Source organism: Rissa tridactyla, chromosome 2 (genome assembly GCF_028500815.1).
Source record: "Rissa tridactyla isolate bRisTri1 chromosome 2, bRisTri1.patW.cur.20221130, whole genome shotgun sequence".
Lineage (NCBI taxonomy): Eukaryota > Metazoa > Chordata > Aves > Charadriiformes > Laridae > Rissa > Rissa tridactyla.
The window spans coordinates 76,979,661-77,000,377 of NC_071467.1; the positions used below are offsets into that span (position 1 = coordinate 76,979,661).

General features: G+C 41.4%; 1 protein-coding gene across 11 annotated transcripts in view; it reads left to right on the forward strand.

Annotated features, from left to right (window-relative positions):
- Positions 1-1,475: 1,475 nt before the first annotated feature.
- TENT4A (terminal nucleotidyltransferase 4A) overlaps positions 1,476-20,717 on the forward strand; it is a 61,866-nt gene continuing 42,624 nt past the window's right edge. For 5 of the 11 annotated variants that reach the window (XM_054189931.1, XM_054189934.1, XM_054189933.1 and 2 more), the window contains exons 1-4: positions 1,477-2,600; positions 16,884-17,007; positions 18,503-18,549; positions 19,482-19,602. In XM_054189931.1, the coding sequence (XP_054045906.1) occupies positions 1,765-2,600; positions 16,884-17,007; positions 18,503-18,549; positions 19,482-19,602 (1,128 nt within the window). In that variant the 5' untranslated portion in view covers positions 1,477-1,764. Of the gene's footprint in view, positions 2,601-16,883; positions 17,008-18,502; positions 18,550-19,481; positions 19,603-20,717 lie in introns of all 11 variants that reach the window. The other 6 variants (XR_008464674.1, XM_054189935.1, XM_054189937.1 and 3 more) reach the window with 2 other exon arrangements.

Genomic DNA, 20,717 nt, shown 5'->3' on the forward strand with positions numbered 1-20,717 from the left:
CTGCCCTCTGCTAACAAATGAGTCTCATCTTCTCTCCAACCCCCTCCTTAGTGCCAACTCCAACCACAAAATAAGCTCATTCAAAATAAACTATTACTTTTCTTCCTAGTGCAGTTTTCTGCTGAATTAACAAGTTAAATTGTCTCACCGATCAACATCAGAGCTTGTGCAAGAGAGCGGGAAAAGGGAGTAGCAGGGTTACTGAGAGTCGGATCTCTCCTTTTCTCTTCTTCTGTGGCAGTAAGTTGCTAGATCACCTAAGACATACCACACAACTGCACAGGAGGCCTACTGTAACTGGGATTCCCCTGATACTATTTGTCATTATGCATGTACAACCCTTCTCTCTGCTGTTCTGCAGTCAGGTATCCAACTGAGTAGTGATTCCTGGACCACTGGAGACTCTGGGGTATGCTGGTGAGAGAACACTTGATCCATATGCATGCTGAAGCTGCTCAAGGAAAAGACCAGATCACTGGATTAGAAAGAGAACAGTTGTGGACATCATTCTGGAAAGCTGGCTGTTCAAGCCTATCTGTAGGCCAGAGAAGAAACACAGAGTATCCAAATTTGATCCCACTTCAACAGCGATCACCACACATGAAACCCATCCATTAGAGACACGCCCTGGAACAGGCACCAAGCCCCTGAGATTCAAGCCCAGTAAAAAACTAAGTAGCCAGCAGAAACACAGCACTTCACGGTGCTTTCTTGGTGCTAGAACGACAAGCGGGAGAGCCTCCCCTTGCTTACGAACGGCGTGCTTCCCTTTGCACGCACAGCCCGCCCGCCCCGGGCCTCCCCTGTCCTCCCAAGGGTCAGCGTGGCCCCGCTCAGTCCCCGCCCTGCCAACCATTCAGCCCCTCTCGCAGAAGCTCTGCCGGCGCGCTCGCTTTTCTCATCTCAGTTACCCCTCAAAAATTCACCCTTCTATTTCTGTGGGAGCAGGGCTACGCCTCTCCACGGGGGACGAGCCCCGGAACGGAGGGAGGAGACGCAGGTCCTCGCGAACAAACCGCCGCTGGGCCCCGGCTGCTCTAGCCGTTAGCGTCCACGACCTAGTACAGGCTCCCGCCAGCCGGGACCGTGTTGGCAGGGCCCGCCGGCACCACTGTCTCCCCTCTCTCCCTCACCAGCGGCAACCGGGGCCCAGCAAGGGCCCGCCAGCCACCACCAACGGTGCGGGAGAGCCGCTCGCGCGCAGGCGCGGCGGACGCCGAGCCCCCCCCTCCTCTCACCCGAGAGTTTCCGAACCCTTTCCAAACTTTACGAAGCTTTCCGAACCCTTCCGAGGCCCCCATCGGCCGCGCATGCGGGGGGAAGCCGTGCCAACGTCCTTTTTCCTCCCGCCGGCCCCAGCGGGGCCTGGTCCCGCCCCTCCGGGGGCGGCAAGCGCGCATGCGCGGTTGCTAGGGCGGCCGTCTTCCCGTGCAGGTTTAAAATCTGCGGCGCATGCGCAGTGCCGGTTCTGGCCCGGGCGAGGGGGACGCCACATTGGAACGGCGAGGGGGAGCGCTCCGGGCAGCCGCCGGGCCGGGTACAGTTTGCGCCGCCTCCGCTCCTCCCGGACCGCGTTCTCCTCGCCCGGCCCGGCTCTGCCCTTCCTCCCTCCCCGCGACACATGCCGCTGCAGCCGGCCCGTGTCTAGCGCCGCTGCCGGGCCCGGCGCGCTGAGGCGAGGGGTTGCGCGGTGAGCGGGGGGCGGCGGCGTCGGCGTCGCTCTGGCCGGGCCGTGAGGGTCGGAGGCCGGGCGGGCGGGCGTGGATGGATCCCCGCGTGGCCTGGATCCAGCCCGAGCAGAAAGGCCCCGCGAATGCGCTGTGGATGCAGATCTGGGAGACCTCGCAGGGCGTGGGGGGCCGGGGCGGCGCCAGCTTTCCGCACTACCTCTGCCTTAACTCCCCGGCGCTGGACTCCGCCGCCGCCTCCTCCCCGCCCCGCGGACACAGCTGCGTGCGGCTCGGGGCGCCCGGCGGCGGCGCCTGCTGCTCCTCTTCCTCGCCGCCTTCGCCTTCACCTTCCCCTCCGGCCCTGCTGACCGGACTGGTTCCCGCTGCCACCGCCGGCCCCGCGGCGGTCAACGGCGGCGGCGAGGGAGGGCGGCGGCTGCAGAAGTCGCCTTCTGTGTCTTCCTCCTCCTCCTCCTGCTCGTCGGTGGAGTCCGGCACCGAGAGCCCCGGCTTCTCCTCCTCGGGATCGTGCAGCGGCGGCGGAGGCGGCGGCTCCTCCTCTTCCTCCTGCGGCCCCCGGGCGGCGGCGGTGGCTCCTCCCGGGCTGCTGGGCAGCGGGGCCGGACCCGGGGAGTTTTTTAACTTCCACGAGAACAAAGTGAACGGTGTGAACGGGCACCACCAGCCCCCGCACCTGGCGCGCAGCCCCCACCCGCCGCCGCCGGCCTCTCCCCAGCAGCACCAGTACCACCCGGGCCGGAGGAAACGAGAGAATAAAGCCAGCACCTATGGGATGAATTACCTGCTCTCCGGCAGCCGTGGCGTCGCCATCAACAACTCCCCCCACCAGCAGCGGCAGCCGCCTCAGCCAGCACTGCAGAGCCCCGGCACACCCTGGAAGACCAGAAAATACAGCCCGGGCGTGCAGGGGTGAGCAGCCGGGGCCCCTTGGGGCTGCTGCAGCCCGAGAGGAAAGGGGGACCTCGGCAGCCTCTCCTGCGGCTCCCTCCGGGCACGGGGGGGCGGGTGGGTTGGGGTCAAACACCTCTGGAGCTGGCTGCGGCAGCGAGGGTGATGACAAGGGATGGTGGGGCACGAAACTGTGTTCTTTTGTAAATCACCTTGGTCTGTGCTGGCTGGGTGGCTGCTGGCCCGAGCAGCCATGCGGGCAGGGCCTGGGAACCCATAGATACAGGGGGTTAGGCCTTGCCTTGTAGTAGGTAGAGGTGAAGATGTCAGGCCCCTATCAAACGGCACCTAGAATAGTTAGAGCAGAGATAGGTGGTGGATGCATGTCAGCCGCCTAGGGGTCAATTCAGATTGTAAGGGGGAAACAGAAGGCTTCAGAGGAGCTCAGAGACGACCCTTGCACTAATTTCTAAATGCCTCTGCTTAGGCCGTAGCAGACTGGTTACTTTGGGGAGTGTTAGGGACATCAACTGAAAGGGAAGTGCCCAATTCTGGCTGAAATAAGCATGAACGTCAGTGTGGTCTTAGAATGTTTTTGAGGGAGATGTTCTATCTCTAGAACAGATTGAGCCAGCTGATACCTGAAGTCTTGGCTTTCTAAAGAGAACACTTTTATGAAGCTTATACTAATTGGTGACCATACCTTTCTCATATAAATGGATAGTTAGTGAGGCTGAGTATTCAGTTTGGTCCGGTTGGCATGTAGAAGGGATGAAACTTGAACAAAACACCTCTGGGATGCTCCATGAGGCTTCTGTATTTCATCTGTCAAATTTCACTCAGTCAAGGGGAAATGTTGCTTTCTAATGTTAAGGTTATTTTATTCTTGGAAAAAGTGCTAGCTGCATTGATTGACCATAGCAGATTTCTGATGTCATTTCAAAAATAGTTTCCTGGCACTCTTAAAATCCAAGACCCTTGGATGCCCATGGAGTAAAGGCACTGCATATTTGTAGAGGGAGATACATAAAGATAACAGGGTGCACTTTCTGAGCTGGAGAAATTTAAGTGAGAGATTGAACTGAAGGATGGTGTCTTCCTTTTCTCTTTTGGGTGGTATTGCTAGGTGTTGAGTGCATTGAAGTTATCCAGAAGTATTAAAAGAAGTTTTTAAAATTCAGATTTTGCAAACCATAGCTTCTCCTGGGGGAGGACAAGACTTGTGAGTACTGCTTTTTAATTCCAAACTGACACTGACAATGAAAATTGCTTACAGGAAGCTAAGATTTGGATGTTTAAGAGATGTCATGTGCTAGGTGCTTTGGGTCCTGTACTAATAAGATATATGTCTAAAATTCCAATATTATCTTAAAAATAGTCTAGATTTCTTTGGTTTATTTACATAGAGATACAGTAGAACACTGACTTAATGTTTTAATTTATCTGTGTTAGACAAGTCAGTGTTGCTGAGGTAGATCTCCAGGCAGGCAGGTGAGGGAGTTGCCTGAGGTCACCCAGCAAGTCTACAGCAAACCTCGGAATCAAATCCAGCAGCACGTAAGCCAATCACATATCCTTATGTTTCATCTTCCACCCTTTTTTTTTTCTGTTTGCTTTCCTTATAAAGTTTATGCCTCTTCTCAAATACAAGTTTATCAAAAGTTCATACACAAGAAAATTGTTTAGCCAACCTTCAGTTGCACTGTTCAGTTCCATAATACAGGTTATTCTTTTGCTGATGAGTTAATGACAAGTTCTTGGCTAAATATCTTTGAAAGTGGAATCTGTGTTTCCTGGTCTTCTGTCAAGGATCTATATTACTACATGATGCTAGGACTGGGACACCAGTAACTACAGCATGTGTGATCCCGTGGTTCCAGACTGTCTCATGATTAATTTGTCAAATCGTTACGCTTCACAAAACTACAAATGTAGAGTAGTGGGGAACTAGTGCTGAAGGAGAGCATTGAGACCATACACTTAAATGAGAGAAGCAGTTTCTGCTTAAAACTTTGAGTTCTGTTACCCAAGCTGAATCTTGGACAAGCATGTATTCTAAAACAATTTTCTGTTCGGTGTTAGAAATTTTTGTATGAAATACATACATGATTGAAATAACAAAAATATTGTCACTGATGGAGTGGCTTTAGGCGTCTATCTTCTGCAGTAATTCCTGACTTCCGTTGAGTTTAACTTCACTTTCCTGAAACTAGGCTGGTGTATTATTTGGCTCTTCAAATCAAAATACTGAAAAGACTGGTGTCGGAACAGATCCTTACAGAAGTTTCTTCTGGATCTTTTACGTTCCTGATTTGTTGCCTGGTATTACTTGGAATTCTCAGCCCAGTCTTGGAGCATCACTTCCATAGCTGTGATGGTCGATTGACAGAGCATGTTCAGTGGTGTCAAACTGGCATAAGCAACTGTCAAAAAAATGTGTTCCTTACAATCTTCAGTTGCAGTCTGCTTTGGACATAGATTATAGGAAGAAGGACTTGATCAGTGATGCTCTTTTGCTCATATTATACATGAATGTTAGAGCTTACTCTGCCACGAATGTTGTTCTCTGAAGAATGTTTTTCTACAACGTGCTGAAATTTCCAACTGATGTGCAGTAGCTCACAGTGTTACTGTAGTGTCTTTTGGTAACAGACTAAGAAGGGAAATCTCTGTTTGCCCTCTCCCAGGCTGCAGTAGTAGTTTTGATGAAATGCTTACATGCTTTGAAATGGTACTGTGTTCTCTCTGCGTCCTCATTCAGAGCTGGAGATGGTGTGTAGCAGTGCAAGTCATCATCACTTTTTTCAAATGGATTGCATTCAGTAGTTTTGTGATGGTAGGTGTGGTGATATTTAGGAATGCTTTATGTTGTAAAGGCTGCCTGTTGCTCTGTGTACAGCATTCCTTTTTTCCAGTGGACTCACACCTATTGCTTTTACTGCCTTATGACAGTAGCATGCCAATCTTTGTGTTGTAAAGGAAAGTTTCTCTCTTGTAAAACACAAGTGTGAGTAGCCATGCTTGATTAGATTTCATCCTAAAGCTATGTGTTAGGATACCCTAGATTGATCTGTGTCATCTTTTTCCAGATTTTTGGAAGGTAAGGAGTGAGGAGAATGAAGCTGTATTTATTCCAATGCTTCAACAGAGTGGTTAATCTAGCAATAGTGTAAATTCTTAAATGCCTGGGTTTAGGTTAGAAGTACAGCACAGTAGAGAAGACAAAATGATTGGTTTCAGATGCAATGCAGATAAGTGTCCTTTAATATTATGAGGTTAGCTCAAACTGTTGTGACTGATGTTCAGAACTACCTGTGGTTTCTTGGTACTGTAAAGCAACCTCTCAAGAGGTTTTAAACTACATCTAGCATTTTAGGGTCTGCCACCTTTGTACATCAAAGTAGCAATACCTTCTGTTTATGTTAAGTCAGTATTTTAAATATATATGACTAATTTAGACATCCAGAGAGTTTAAAAGTGCATTTCAAAATATGGAATCAAGCTGTTCTAAACTTTTTGCTAAAGACTCTACTGCTAGGTTTGCATTGCTTGGGTACACAGCTACTAGGGCACTTTCTTTTAAGATGTATCTAATGACTTATAAGTAGTGTAAAATTGTAGATGATTTAATTCTTCTGCTTCTTAATATGAAGTTAACAAAGTAAGTAAAGAATTAAGGCATGTTTAACAATATGAGCCTGTTCTGTGTAATACTGTCATCTAAATTTTCAGATTAATTGTAGATGTTGAATGAGATTAGTGCTGAAATACCTGGCATATCTGCTTGGTACATTACAGTGCTCTGCAGAAACAACAGAACTGGCTTGTTGAAGATTACTGTGGATACCAGAAGTGTTGTGATACTTTGGAGTGGTGCTTTGCCTGGACTAATTAGCATTGCATAGCATCTCATGATTTACTGTATTCATTTTTTGCCCCTCCATACCTATTGTCTTTAACCATCTCTTGATTATGATGCAAAAGTTCTGTTGTAGAGCACAAACACCTCCACCTTTGGTTAGGCTGAAGGAGGATTCGGGCCAGCATTGTCTGGTGACCATAGCAGATACCTGGGGAGAGTTCTCATAAGCAAGGTAAGCTTATGACGATGCTTTCCCAGAAGACTTGCTTCAGTGTTCACCAGTTTGTAGCTGAAGGATACTGTGTACCAAAAGTGATATCCGGAGATTCATTTCTGTACCTACTCAGATGTGATGGTGTTACTATATAGAATAAGTCTATATTAGGATTTGTTTATTTTTTCACCTGTATGCTGAAGTATTTCTAATTCCAGTCTTACTGGGTTTTCTGCTTTTATGATCTGTTGCTGAACTTTGACCAAGCTAAATTCAATTACTGGGTTTTGTGCAATGCACTATTAAAAATGCATTGCATTCAGGACCTTTCATAGCTCTAGTTCCATGTTTGTAAACCCCTGCTTCTTATTATGCTGCTGTCAAAGCTGGACAGTGCAAATTAATGTGTAGGGATGCCATACTGTCAGCCCCTTTTGCGAGTTTTATTTTCTTGTACTTTGTCCGAGTTGAAAAAATGCAGACTTTGGAAACTCTGTGAGGCCTTTACTGGGGTGTCCAGCACTTGTAAGGGCTTTAAGGGGTTCCCGAGGGTGATATTCTAACTCTTCCCTGTACTTAACAGTGCTGTCTTGCTCTAATACAGAATCAACACAATGGACTGTGCTTCGTCTGTTAAATCATTAGTGTCTTTTATCTGCAATATTAGGTAGACGCCGGAAGTGAAGGTCTTAACGTAAAAGGCAGGCAGCGCTGGCAATGTACACGCGGTTCTTGTTTCATCTGGCTTTAGGATCAGGGCAGAACTGGGCAGTATATACTGTAGTATGCAAAGAGGAGAGTGGGAATAGTTAGTTGCCTGTTAGTCATAGTAAATGTCTGGAGAGAGACTTGAGAGAGCATCGCGATGTGGTTGAAGGGATTGTTTTCATGCCTAAAGGCTGGTACACAGCAGAGTTCAAGGGTAGCTGCTGGATGAATTGTCAAAAGAACTGAACATTTCTTTTTTGCGGTCAACTAAGTTGAATAGACTAGGTAGAGCTCAAAGTTTCCTTGTAAAGTGGATGCCTAGCGTGGAGTTAGAGACCGATGCTTTCGGTAATGGAATGAAAGGAGTATTTTGGCAGCAGTAGACTTGAGAGAGAACATACTACTAGAGGTCAGAAAGGCTGAGCTACAGTAGTAAAACATGAGAAGGCTTTGCATGACAGGTGCTTACATCTGTGCGTAAAGGAGAATGGGACATGTTTGGAGCAGTTTAATCCTGGCATCAGCTTCATGATGCTTTTCACAGTTGTTAGGCTTTGGCAGAAGAGATAATTGGCACTAAGAACATAAACAGCTGTACTGGGTGAGACCATTAGAGGCCAGTGCCAAATGTTGGGAGAATATATCAACATGAGCCTGTGGCGATGTTTCCTGGAATAATCTGTTGGATTTTGGTGATCTGTGGTTCTCAGACTGCCTGGGCTACAGGCAGTGCATTGTTAGGCTTATTGTGGATTTTATGTATGAATTTGTCTCATCTCATCTTGATCTGGTATGAGCTTCTGGGATCAGCAGTGTCCTGTGGCAAGGTGTTCCTCAGTTAAGTTACGCGTTATGTAAAGATCCAGTTTTTTTGTCCTGAGGCTGTCACTAAGGTTGTAGTTGCTGCCAGCCACAGGTCTGTGCATTAATGAGGTAATCCATGAGTGCTCTTTGCAGCTGACTTGGAAGAGGGAAGGGAAAAATTGAATCACCTGACAGTTGTCTGTTTTCTAGACTGTTTAATCATTGCTTCTATTGAAGCTGCTTCCTGCCTCTAGATGTTGATCGCCTCTGTACGCTTTACAGCTCTGTTGTATCTTTGGGACTTGAATGAACCAGACCTGTGCGCGATAGCGTCACACTATTTCTACATCTTGGGCTATCTTGTTCTATCTTTTACTTCTGTTTCCTGATTGCTAACGTGGGACTTGCCTGTTCATTTTAAATGGCCGCTGAGTATTGAACAGACCTTTTAAGAATTCTTATTTCAAGATCTTGATCCTCAGTGTTTAGAGCTGATGCAGAGCCCCAAAGATGCAATCATCTTTGTAAAGACAGAATCTTCTCATATGCCTCTGTTGTGCTTATATTTATCCTATCTCAAATTCTGCCTGCCACTTCATTGTGCAGTCTGTATTTTAATATCCATCTGTGGTTCTTGAGCTGGCTTATTCTAGATAACCTTGCAGCCTCAGAGTTGTCAGCTTTACTATTTGTCCCTGTGGCTGGATCACTTAAGAGGATGTTGATTAGCATAGGGCACTTTAGGGCTTCACTGGTTACCTTCCTTTAACATGCAAACTAAGAGTTCCATCTCCTTTTTTTTTTTCCTGCTTAAAACAGTTCTTTATCTATGTGAAGGTCTTCCCTCTCATCCCATGTCAGCTTAGTTACTTCATAAGGACATGTGGACCATTATCAAATGCTGTTTGGAAATCCAAGTAGATAACAGGATTTCCTTTGTGGTTGACTGATTCTTGCAAATCATTCCTAATGGTTTTCTTTAAGAAACTACCTCTATTTACGAAAGCTATGTTGACATCTTGATATAATCATAACTATTCATGTGTTGCATTGATTCTACTTTTGAGTAGTTTGACTATTAGGATTGTCAAAACTAATGCTTTTAAATTAAAAAAAAAAGATTGCTGCTTAATATTCTTCTGATATAAATGCAGTATCAAGTGAGTACTGCTTTTGGTGCATACCAAATTACCAAGAATAGATTTTCCTGTGAAGTATTTTCTACTAAAAAGTTGGTCTGGGACAAGTTCTCCCTGTATAGTTAGGGATCAGCGAAACCTCTGAGGGATTAAAAAAGAAAAATACTCATTTCTCTACTTGTCATGCATTGTGATCGCTTAACTTTCTCTGTTCTGATCATTTAATTCACTTAACAGAAGCAGATTTTTGGGCTTCTGAGCTAGTTTATCCTTTCTCAAGCATAGGTTTGCATCTTGTTAAGTTGTTCCTCATAATCCTTTTTGATATTTTTAATGTTGCAATCCTCTTTTCTTGCTTTGTACATGACTTCAGGGTTTCCGAAAATGTCTTCTGATGGAATCCTGTGACAAGGTAGTAGCTCTTTTTTCCCTAAAATCTGATTAGTGATGCAAGCTTTTGCTAAACAACCAGTGTGGTATCTTTAATAGCCTCTGAAACACCTTATTCTTTTGGGTGAGATTCTTAAATTAAGAAGCTTCCTCTTTAATGTGGTGAACTGCAGCAGTCCTTAAATCCAGAAAATGCTTTTCTAGCTTTTGCTGCTTTGCAGAGATACTGATGTTGAATGTGCAGGGTTTGCCGCCAGTGGTGCTTTGATGGATGCTTTTTGAATTAGACTCTGCTGCTTGAGATTATGTCAAGAGTTGCATCTCCTCTTAAATGTTTCAGTGGCTAACCTGGTGTAGTGCGCACCTGATCTACATAGGCATAATTAGTCTCTCATAGCTAATGTGTTTCTGCTGTTGCAACCTTTCTGACATGTCTGGGATTTTAATCACTTGCTATCTTGGGGCATTTGGAAAAGAATAGTATTAAGACAGGAATTTCAGTGTTTAGCGGTTTTATTTATTGGCATAGTGAATATTGGCTGATTCAGTTCCAAGGTTTAACATATGGTATGCTCCTTCACTGATGCAACAAAATAATTATGTGATGTTTTCTTGATGGTGTGGTGAAGTTCTGCTGGGCTTCACAAGTAACGTACAGCTGTTCAGAAGCTTATGTAGTGGGTCTATTTTGCCATGTATTGACTTGGAGAGATATATCAGTTTCTCTTCTAGATTTTTATTATGCAGCTTTTTCAAAGTACATCCAGCCATTAATGAGGGGATCGGTTCAGCTGACATACTTTGCAAAAATAGATTGGTTTTGGATTCTTTTTCTCTTCCAAAATGCAAACAAATTCTGTTACTTAAGGCTGGAAATTTGCAGTGTAAATCAATCCAAGAAGCTTAGTTTCTTGAGTATGTGAACTGTGAAGTGCTCCTGAGGTAAAATTTAATTGGCAAGAAACTCAAGCTAAAATTAGGACTGGCTCTGACTTGCAAGAGTGTGGGGCAAAGAGAAAGCTTAGAGAGGAAATATGAACAATATGATTTCTTGTGGAAAAGGTACAATATATTTTGTAAACTACCCTCTTTGATCTATGGATGAGAAAAAAAAGTACTTTTTGTCTTCCATTCTTTTTTTAGTAGCTAACTTGCAAAGTAAGCTCGATTCTTATTTTGAGTTTACTATTTAGGATACCTACGTGTAAAACATTTCACAGCTCTGATAAGTTCCATATAGTTGAGATTTTTTTTTTTATTTTATTCTGCCAATCTTTGAATTTGCTGCCTTCCATACAGTTACAGTGACAAAGATAATTGCTGTCTGAATTACGTAGTAATATGAGACTAATTTGGTGTGGCAGTATAGTCTGTGAACGTGGCACTGTGTTTTCATAGTTCCTCTCATCTGTAAGCCTAGAACATTGCATAGAGCACTGCTACCTGAGCGTTACTGGTAGTGAGGGGGACTGGTATACAAAAGTGAAGGCATCTGATAGATGATGTGAGTGGGATGGGAAGAGAAGAATAAGTTGTTCATCTCCTTCTTGGTCATAGTTCTATTTTTTCTACATTTGCAGATGTCTTAATTTTAGATCATATTGGGAAAAGTCTGTATCTCAGAATATACTATTGCTTTCAATCATACATACATATTCTCCCTTATTTTCCTAAACTGTGTTCCCAAACTGCAGTGCTGGTTTCAACTGTTGAATGCATTTGATTGTTGTAGTGTAAGATTCCACCTGCATTTCCACAGTAATGCAGCTGTGCTTTGTGGTAGTTGTAGGTGAAGATACAGTTCAACAGATTTCTGAAATATGCACAGTGGCTGCTGGGCCTTTCACCATTTAATCTCGAGAAAGCACAGTTGTCAGGCATGTTTCAGGGCTCACATTTCATTGAGAGAACGTGTCCTATTATTTGTAACCTTTATTTCAACAAAGCTTCTGTTGAAATGCTGCCTGTGCCTTCCCATTTCTTTACCTTCCTTTACTTTCCTACTCACCCCTAGTGTTTCACCCGCATGCTTTAACTGTGGGATCTATTCTTTCATTTTAATAAGGATTCTTGTCTGATGTGTTAGACTTTTCAGTTAGAAAAATATTCTTTACTTACTAGAATGAGTATGTTTTTAAAAAGAATGAGTTGTTCCATGTAAATGATACAGTCATGTTTCTATGTGTTCCTTTCAAATAAATTAACGTGTTTTGTAGCGTAGACATGATGTTGAAAGGTAACAGGGTGCTTACTTGAGGGAACAAAGTGTCTGTAGCTTTTCATTCACCTTCTAGTTTGCTGATGCTGTTTGAGAATTTCATTTTGTTGGGTTGAGGTATCAAGTCAGTGTTATATATAATAATAGTTGTAGATACAGTAAGTGATGAGTAAACTAAAGGATCTCCTTTCTTAGAAACCTGCCTTTAAGGAAAAACATTGGAAAAGTCTGAGTATGTCTCCTGAGTATTATTTTAACCTGAAGACTAGAAGTGTGTCTGCCTTTCCTAAAACACTAAAAGGGCTATTTTTTTGGTAAACAAAAGGTGTCAGTTCCGTTGCATAGTTCAGCCTGTAAGCGGCAGATGTTTACTGTGCTTAGCAGTAATAGCGTTAGTGAATGGTAGGTTCCTTCAGGCTGTTCAAATTAGCAAGCTGAATAGTGTAGCAAGTGCAACCAGCCTCTATTCTGCATCCTTGCATTCTGATCTTTTCTACCTTGCATTAAGAGTGCAGTTATAACTCACCAAGTTTTGTTCCCAGTGTTTCTATAAATACAGTGAAAATGCCTTGTAAAAAAGTTAATTAAAATGCCTGCCTTTGCTAGGAAAGTACTATAAAAGGCATCTTAAAATATGATAGAAGATAGCTAGGTGTTGGGATGCTGCTGGAGCCCAAATTCTTTGAGAAAATTGGCTCGTGCTAGATGTTGAAGGAAGTTCTCTTTAAAACAGAAAAAGAGTTAAGATGTTACTTGTATCTGCATGTACATAGTGTGCTGCAAATTGAAATTCTGTTCCTAATGATTAAGATACTGTCACAGTCATGACTTAAGAAGTAACAAATGCTCGTGAAGATCATAGAGGCTAAATGGGCAAAATACTTAACTGAAAACTGTACCTGTATTGGCTGAGTGAATATCCTGTTGTGATCTGTTTTTTTTTTTCAGATGCCAAATTATTCCTTCAGCTAGTAGAGAAGTTACTCTTAGTCCCGAGCAGCATACAGCATCTTGTTTTATGTATAACAGAGATGCTTTTTTGTGACTGTTCCAGTAACTTTGAGCAAAGATGTTTAGAAAAGTGTAAACTACAGTAATACTAAACTTTAAAAAAAGCATCTCAGTCTTAAGAATCTTCTTCAGTTGGAAGCCAAAAGGGTAAAATGCTTGAAAATGCTGTATTAAGATGTTTGTGTTGTCATAAGCTGACGGTGAAGATAGCATTGGCTCGTATCCAGAAGGATGTAGACCAGGAAGATGGTGTTCTCTGAGAAGCAGAAGCTGTTGAATTAAGGAAAACTGGAAAGAGCGAACAAAAAAGTCTGTTAAGACAGAAGGTTTGAGAACTGGTTTGCTAAGTGAATTAAAATGTGAAAACCTTGCACATCAAAAGCAAGAAACTTGGTAGAGTCACTAGGACTCATAGAAAGAGACATGAAAGGGCACCCAGGAGAAATCAGATCGTGTAGTTAAAATGAAGTGAACTAATTGTATTGCTTTTTGTGAGAGAAGGGCTTAAGAGACTTCTCACCAGAACTTTCTTTGACTCCAGGCAACTGTCATTTTAAATTTCAGTAAGGAATGTTTAAATCCATCGGCAGAATAATACTATTGTACAGCCATGTTCTAGAGGTATGTGCTGAAGAATTCCAGAGGAACTTAACCATGAAACAATGGCATATGGTTTGAACTTTAAATGAGTTTTGATTTTCTAGCTCTCGCGCTGTTGTCCCATGCAAACTGAAGCGTTAAATGAAGTGCTGCCTTGTCCCTGCAAGGTAGAAAATATGAAGCCGACTTCTTAAAAAGTAGATGAAGGAAATATAGACTAGTGATGGGTGGTATTCTTTTGAGTCTTTCATGATACGATTAAGAATTGCGACAGTGTTAATCATCTGAACAGAAGTTCAGTGGGGCATTGAAGTGAGAGAGTGCTCGTGTTCTTGCTGTTTTTCTGGCCTTGCTGACACACTGGGGACTGCTTTTGAAAGACTATGCTGTGAATGGTAGAGGCTGCAGTGTGCAGGGGAACTGAGACCCCTTTTATTCTCCTCCTTCCCTAATATGGGATGGCTACTGTAAACATATTGTTTTTTTCAGGAATGTCTGGGTTTCCTGGAGCAGTGGTATGAGGTTGATACCATAACAAACCAGAACTTTTGAGTGAATAAAGAAAGGGGTTAGTGCATGCTTTGATAAAAGTAGTTGTCTCACAGGTCTCATTTCCTTATACATGTAATCAGTTTGATAACACAGAGCTGTTGGATTTTTTCCAGAAGAATGTTTCTGAGATTCTTTTTTCTAGACTTTGTAAAAACTGAACAGTCACAGGTTTGCTGCATTTAAGGCTTAACTGCTTAGAAGTAAGCAAAGGAAGGAATAAACTATTTACTTTATATAATAAGGGAAGGTTACCTGTGGAATTACTCAAGACTCTGTTGCTCGATATATTCATAAATACCTGGAGGGAAGAAATGAATGAGAAAAGGATAGAAAGGATAATAGAAAGCTAGAGCTGACTGCAGACAGTTGCAGTGGGAGTTCAATGTTCATTAGGTTATAAAATTTCTGATAAAATTAAATTCTAGTAAATATGGAATCATAAATCTGAAGAAAAATAATTCAGGCTGAATATACCCAGTGGGTGGGCTTTATGTTGGTGGTTATTGTTCAGAAAACACCTTGAAGCTCCTTCATAATGGTTTCTTTTAAAGAGCAGCTGTATGCTCAAATATCCTCAAATAGCAGTTAGCAGCAATCTTTGCTAAGACATGGACAATAAAATGAAAACAAATGTGTGTCGTGGATGAATGGTGTAATTATGTATTGACTCTGTGGATTTCTGGCCACCTGTCAGAAAACATGGTACAACTGAAAAGAAGCTGAAGAAGGTTAGCAGTGATCAAACTTTGGACCTGCTCCTGTGTAACGAAAAACAGATGAGGATTTCTAGCTTGAAAAATTGCTGGTGGATAGAGACAAGTGGATATGAATTGAGAGCCTGAGAAGTGCTACGTTTGGAGATGAACTGCCAGTAATAATTTTTTTTTTCCCCCAAGAAGGAGCATCAAATAAAATCATGAACAGGCAGCACTTTAAAAGATAGCACTACTTTATTCTGATGCATATTTAAATTCTCATAGAATGCCATGAATGACAAAAGCATAAATGGATTAAAAAGACCTGGAAAAATCACTGGAGAAAAAGTCCTTTGAGCTAAAACACATTATGGTTGGGATCCACCCCAAAAGTATGCTAAACAAAATTACAGGAGGCTTGGAAGGATTGCTGCAAGGGAATTGGATAATTGCTTTGTCTTTTTTTGCTTTCACTCAGTATCTGCCTACTGCTGATTTTTTTTATAAGTAGGACAATGGGAAGTCTTTAGTTTGGCCCCACTGCTGTTAGGTGTGTTCAGGTATTTTCTTCATTGGTCTTGTCTTGGAGAGGGGGAAAAAAAAAAACGTGCTTTCCAGAAACAAAATGAAATAGGTGCATATTAATTTGTACCTTCTGTCTTGCTTTGAAGTTTTGATATCAAGTAGATTCATCAACAAATTGAAAAGTTTAGTTGATAAGTTGACTGTGTAGTTAAATGTTCAATTGTGGATCCGGGCCCAGTTTAAGATAAGAGAAAGGGCAAACAGTAATTGTAAATATGTATACTTTTTAGAAATATCTTAGTGCTTTGCTGCTATAAAATTTCTTTGTGTATAGAACGGAATCCTGACACTTAAAAATTGGGCACGTGGTCAGTTGGAGGCTATCTGTTAGAGTGGGAATTCTCTACGAAAATGAGTTGCAAAAGTCTCAGGGGAAGAATTACGAGTTCTAACGATGTATAAAATTTTCCTTTTGAAAGTCTAAGTATGCTAACTAAGGATTGAACCTGATTTTTTTCTTTTTTTTTTTTTTAGGACAGTATTTGGATTTCACTACAATGTTGAATTAATATGTTTCTTGAATTAGGAATCTTAGAGATATGTCAACATCAAAAAATGTTTTTGTAAAATATCACAGCAGTAGTTATTACTGTTCTGTTTCAGAAACTATATTTTTTTGGTTTTGTTTGGCATGGCTCGATGCTTTACCATTGAAAGCAAACACGACATTCACCTCAAAACTCAAATTGATCTTTCAGATTTGGCAGTGAGTGTTCGATAGGGTTGGGAGATGGGAAACAAAAGGACTTAACAGGTGTGTAAAGATCCAGTGTCAGAACTCCTCATGTGGCACTGGTATTAATGTACTTTACACTTGAGAATATATTTAACCCCTTCTCACATTGAGTAGTTCATTTGGAAGGTCACTTTCTCTATGAATGAATGGCTAATAAAGGTCTTGAGTGGTCAGAGGAATCCCCATTTATCAAACTGGACATTCTCACATCAAGGAGTACTCAAATGTCCCTTTTATCACCCTCTACAAAAACTCATTAATGCTAGTGGCCTGTTTCCAAGTTTGTGTAAACTTCCACATACACAGAAGAAAAAAATCCCTAGAAGAATAAACCTACTTGAAGATTTTAATTGGTCTTGTGCTGCTTCACATTTGGATTATTGCATAGTTTCTAGGACTACGCTTTGTTTTTTAAGGAAAATAATCTTTGGGAATCAGGAATTGAATTTGACCTTCGCTGTTGAGCCAGTAAGAAAGTTAGTAAATATCTACTGTTTTTTGCATCCTGTGTCTTTTGAGGTCTTTAGCATTCTGGTAGTATGTTGAGGGCTGATGTGTAGGTATCGTTGATGTTACTGTGAGGTGCTGCCTTGAAAATCAATATGAATATGTCTGCCTGAACCCTCCAGTTTCCCATATGAAAGCCTTATTACTGTGGCATTCACCTTTCTTGAAAGTACTGCTGATTTTTGTTAAACGATGATATTAAATAAAGCCTGTGGCCTGTTTTTGTTGAAATTTATTGTAATAGTTAAATCATCATTATAACTGGTGCTACTTTCTCCTTTAGACTACATGAAGAAATAATTGACTTCTATGACTTCATGTCCCCTCGTCCTGAAGAAGCAGCTATGAGAAGAGAAGTGGTGAAAAGAATAGAAACGGTCATCAAAGATCTTTGGCCTACAGCTGATGTGAGTGTAACTCAAGTGTTGATTTGCTTCTCCAGTAAATTGTAGAGCTCGGTTCACTTAACCTGGCTATTATCTTTCTGTGTTTTAGAAATGAATAGATAAGACTTCAATCTTAAGCCAATTGACTTGATATTACAGCTCTTGCAGTACTTGACAGTTTATTTTAAAAAGAGGAAATTTGAAACCTAGATTTCAGGTTAATGAAGACACTGATAATTCTTTTCGTTTTGGGAACTGGGGATGTGAAAACTGTCCACTTCAGGAAGTGCACTTCTTAAAGTAAAAGCTTAGGAAATTTGTCTCTTTGTCACTTTAATATTCCTTTTGTATATTAAAGTGAGACTGACTACCTACGTATCTGTTTCTGCAAGGACTCCTGGCTTGTAAGTACAAGTGTCTTACAAAAAAACAGTTAAAAACCCCAGAATATTTTTTGACTTCACAAATTTGACATTCAGGGAATTAATTTAGCCCTGATTTAGTGGGAAAATTGGACTTGACTTCCTGAGATATCTTGTGACGACAGTTGTTGTATTTCAAACCCTTTATTACCCAGAGAGTATGTTTCCTCCAAACAAAGAACATCCATAAGGAATTTAATGTAAACTGTATCTCTAGCATCACCTTTCTGAATACGAGATAGTAGCGTTGTCATTAACAAGCAGAAAAACGTTTCAGAACAAAGTGATTTCAAAGGCTTCCATCACAGAGTGAGGCCTGTGGCCACAGCGCTGAGCTAAAGATACTGTAAAGGTCATCTGCTTCATCCTTACCTGCAATTTTCCATAGTAATAACACTGTTCTAGCTTGTGGGAACAGGTATAAACACTGAAATGGGCCAGTGTTGCCCAGCCTTTTTATAGGTCACTTCAAGGATGTGGACTTGTACATTTTGCTCTATTGTAGCAGAGGGGGAAGAATGTCTCAGCTCTCTAGATTGGAAGCATGCTAAAAGTATTTGATGCGGACTGTGAATGTCTCTTCAGCATACCTTCTTTTCCACGCACAAACACATACCACAATTTCATGGTCATCTTTACAGTAAAATTCATGTTTCTCTGAATTATATGTTTAGATACATTTGCTGGGTTTTAAACAAAAAAAGTTTGGAAAAATATTTCCTTTAAACTCTTCTAATTTCAGTGAAGCTGTCCTACAAGTAAAGAAGGGAGCAGGAAGGAAGGAAAATTATAACAACTTCTGTCAAACTAGAAATTAATAGTGAAAAGGACTTGTTTCAAAAGTTTATGCTCTGCTGCTAGCAGGATTGGTGGTCGTTGTATGTTCAAAAAAAATACGATTTCCTGTAAAGTTGCATCTATAAGAGAAAGTGTATTTGTTGAGGCTTAACAGAGTATGTAGTAAAGTAAGTTCAATAACTTTTTTTACTGGGCTATATCCTTAACAGGTCTAGAAAAATCTTAAGTCTTGTGAAAGTGAAATGATGTGAGTGTTCATAATTACAAGATATTTCACTGGTCTGGGTTTTTTTCAGGTCCAGATATTTGGCAGCTTTAGTACAGGGCTTTATCTTCCAACTAGGTAAGTAATAATTTACTTTTATGTAAAGCTTGTCTTCTTTTAGAGTAATGGTAAATTTTAAAGGTGAATTTAGACTGGAATGTGTAAACTTATCAAACTTCCAGTAAAATTTTGCCCTAATGTCCCATGTGACAAAGGGAAGAGCTCTTGAACATACAGATTTGAGATAAGTATTTGGTATATCATTGTACTGTTGTAGGTACTTACTGACCCTTTGGTGAATTTCCTTTTCTTCCTTGTGTCTGGGGTTAGTCTTTGGCTCTTTGTTTTCAAGATACAGTGAAATTGAATGTTTAGTATTTCCTGTGTGAAGATTGTGTTTTGTTAAATAAGGTGAATTACTGAGTGTGTCACTTGTCACAGAGTTACTGTGCAAAGTCAGAGGAGTTATCAGCGCTGTGTTTCCCCATTTTTTGGGAGCAAAATGCCTTATTTCAGTGGTTTATATTGCTAAATGGTTTAATAGATGAATGTGGAAAACCTGTATAGCTATGTCTTAAAGAGTATGTTGTCTTTACATAAATTAAATTTTCAGTAGGAAAGCACTGGAAGTTTAATTTCTGTGAATAATGATCAATGATAAAAATTATTTGGACTATTAACATTCCTGTCAACGTGGGTTGATGAGGGATGGGATTAGGCTGTGGAAGTCAGAGGGGAGGGAGCAAGAAAGGTAAAAGGGAGAGGAGCTTAAAGAGCTCATCAGAGAACTGAAAGCAAGAAACCAGAATACTATTTTGTGTCCTAAAGTGAACTAGACCATCTCTTACTTAACATAACTAAAGGAAGCTTATGGGGAACCTAAATTAAAAGTTGCAGAATGGTCACCCTGAAGGACTTGTAATATGGAGAATGCCAATTTTACCTTTTTTTTTTGGTAGAGTATTATACTTTAGTCCTTATGGATCTCATGCTGTGTTCTTTTTGTCCAGTGATATTGATCTAGTTGTTTTTGGGAAATGGGAACGGCCCCCCTTACAGCTGCTGGAGCAAGCACTAAGAAAACACAATGTGGCTGAGCCATATTCCATTAAAGTACTTGATAAAGCTACGGTAAGTAATAGTCTTTGGAATACCAAAATGAAAAGCTTTCAGACCCCTTAAGATGTTGGTGATAAATAGTGTTCTTAATTCATCAAGCAAATGATGTTTTCTTAAGCACAATATTTTGCTCTGTGCAGTATTTTAGTAGAATGTATATGTGCTTAACAATAGGACACAGTTTTTTTTACATGGACAACGGTAATTCTGTGTACTGTATTTGCTGGAAGGCCATACTTTATGCTTATGTTGTCAATAAAGATCTGAAAGTCAGTATTTGCAAAATATCTAGTAAAATAAGTTAACTATTTGTATAATGTTCTTACACTGACCTTTGAGAGGACTTTGAGCCAGAGGCCAGTAACTAGAGCTATTTAGCTTGAAACCCCAATTTTTCAGGTTGTCTTGTTTCTGATGACAGTGAAGTGTTCCAAGCCTACCATTTGTTTTTCCCTTCCAAAATATGCTACATAAGAGCTTTATTTAATTTGTGAAACTGATATATAGTATCTCTCACGTCTTTCTTGTAAGCCTAACAGATCACATTGAATCTGCTAAAAACTTAAAATATGAGAATTTTTTGTTACTGAACAAGTGGTGTTTTCTCCAGGAGCAGAGTATTCCAAACTTCTATTAGCAAGCTGTTGCATTTTCAGGTCTCTGAAATAAGGTGACTGTTTTAGGTCCAGAAGATTCCAATGGCTTCAGTTGGAGTAGCGGTACATAACAGTAACTCTGGTAATCTTTGGGTGTGATTTTCAGAATCGGTGATACCAGTTAGCGATGGATAATGGCACTAGGCTAGGCTTATCAATTTTACCAGCCTTTCTTGTTTTATTCCTTCTGCTGTTGGTATAAAATGATGCTATACTTCTGCTCTTTTTTGTTTTTGACTTCAGATTAAAAATACAAGAAGTTGAATTTAAAATAAATGCCATCAGCTGAAGTTTTAAGTTATGACTGTAAGACCATTTTGTAGGATACTGCCTTCAAGGTGGTGGTGTGAGACTGAACTTGCATATTCAGTAGTTCTGTAATAAATTATTCCTGCCAGAAGAGGAAAGACTGCTACTCCTGCTTTGCTTTGATCCGTTCTGGCTTTCATTTGACTCTGCAGTGAACCAGTT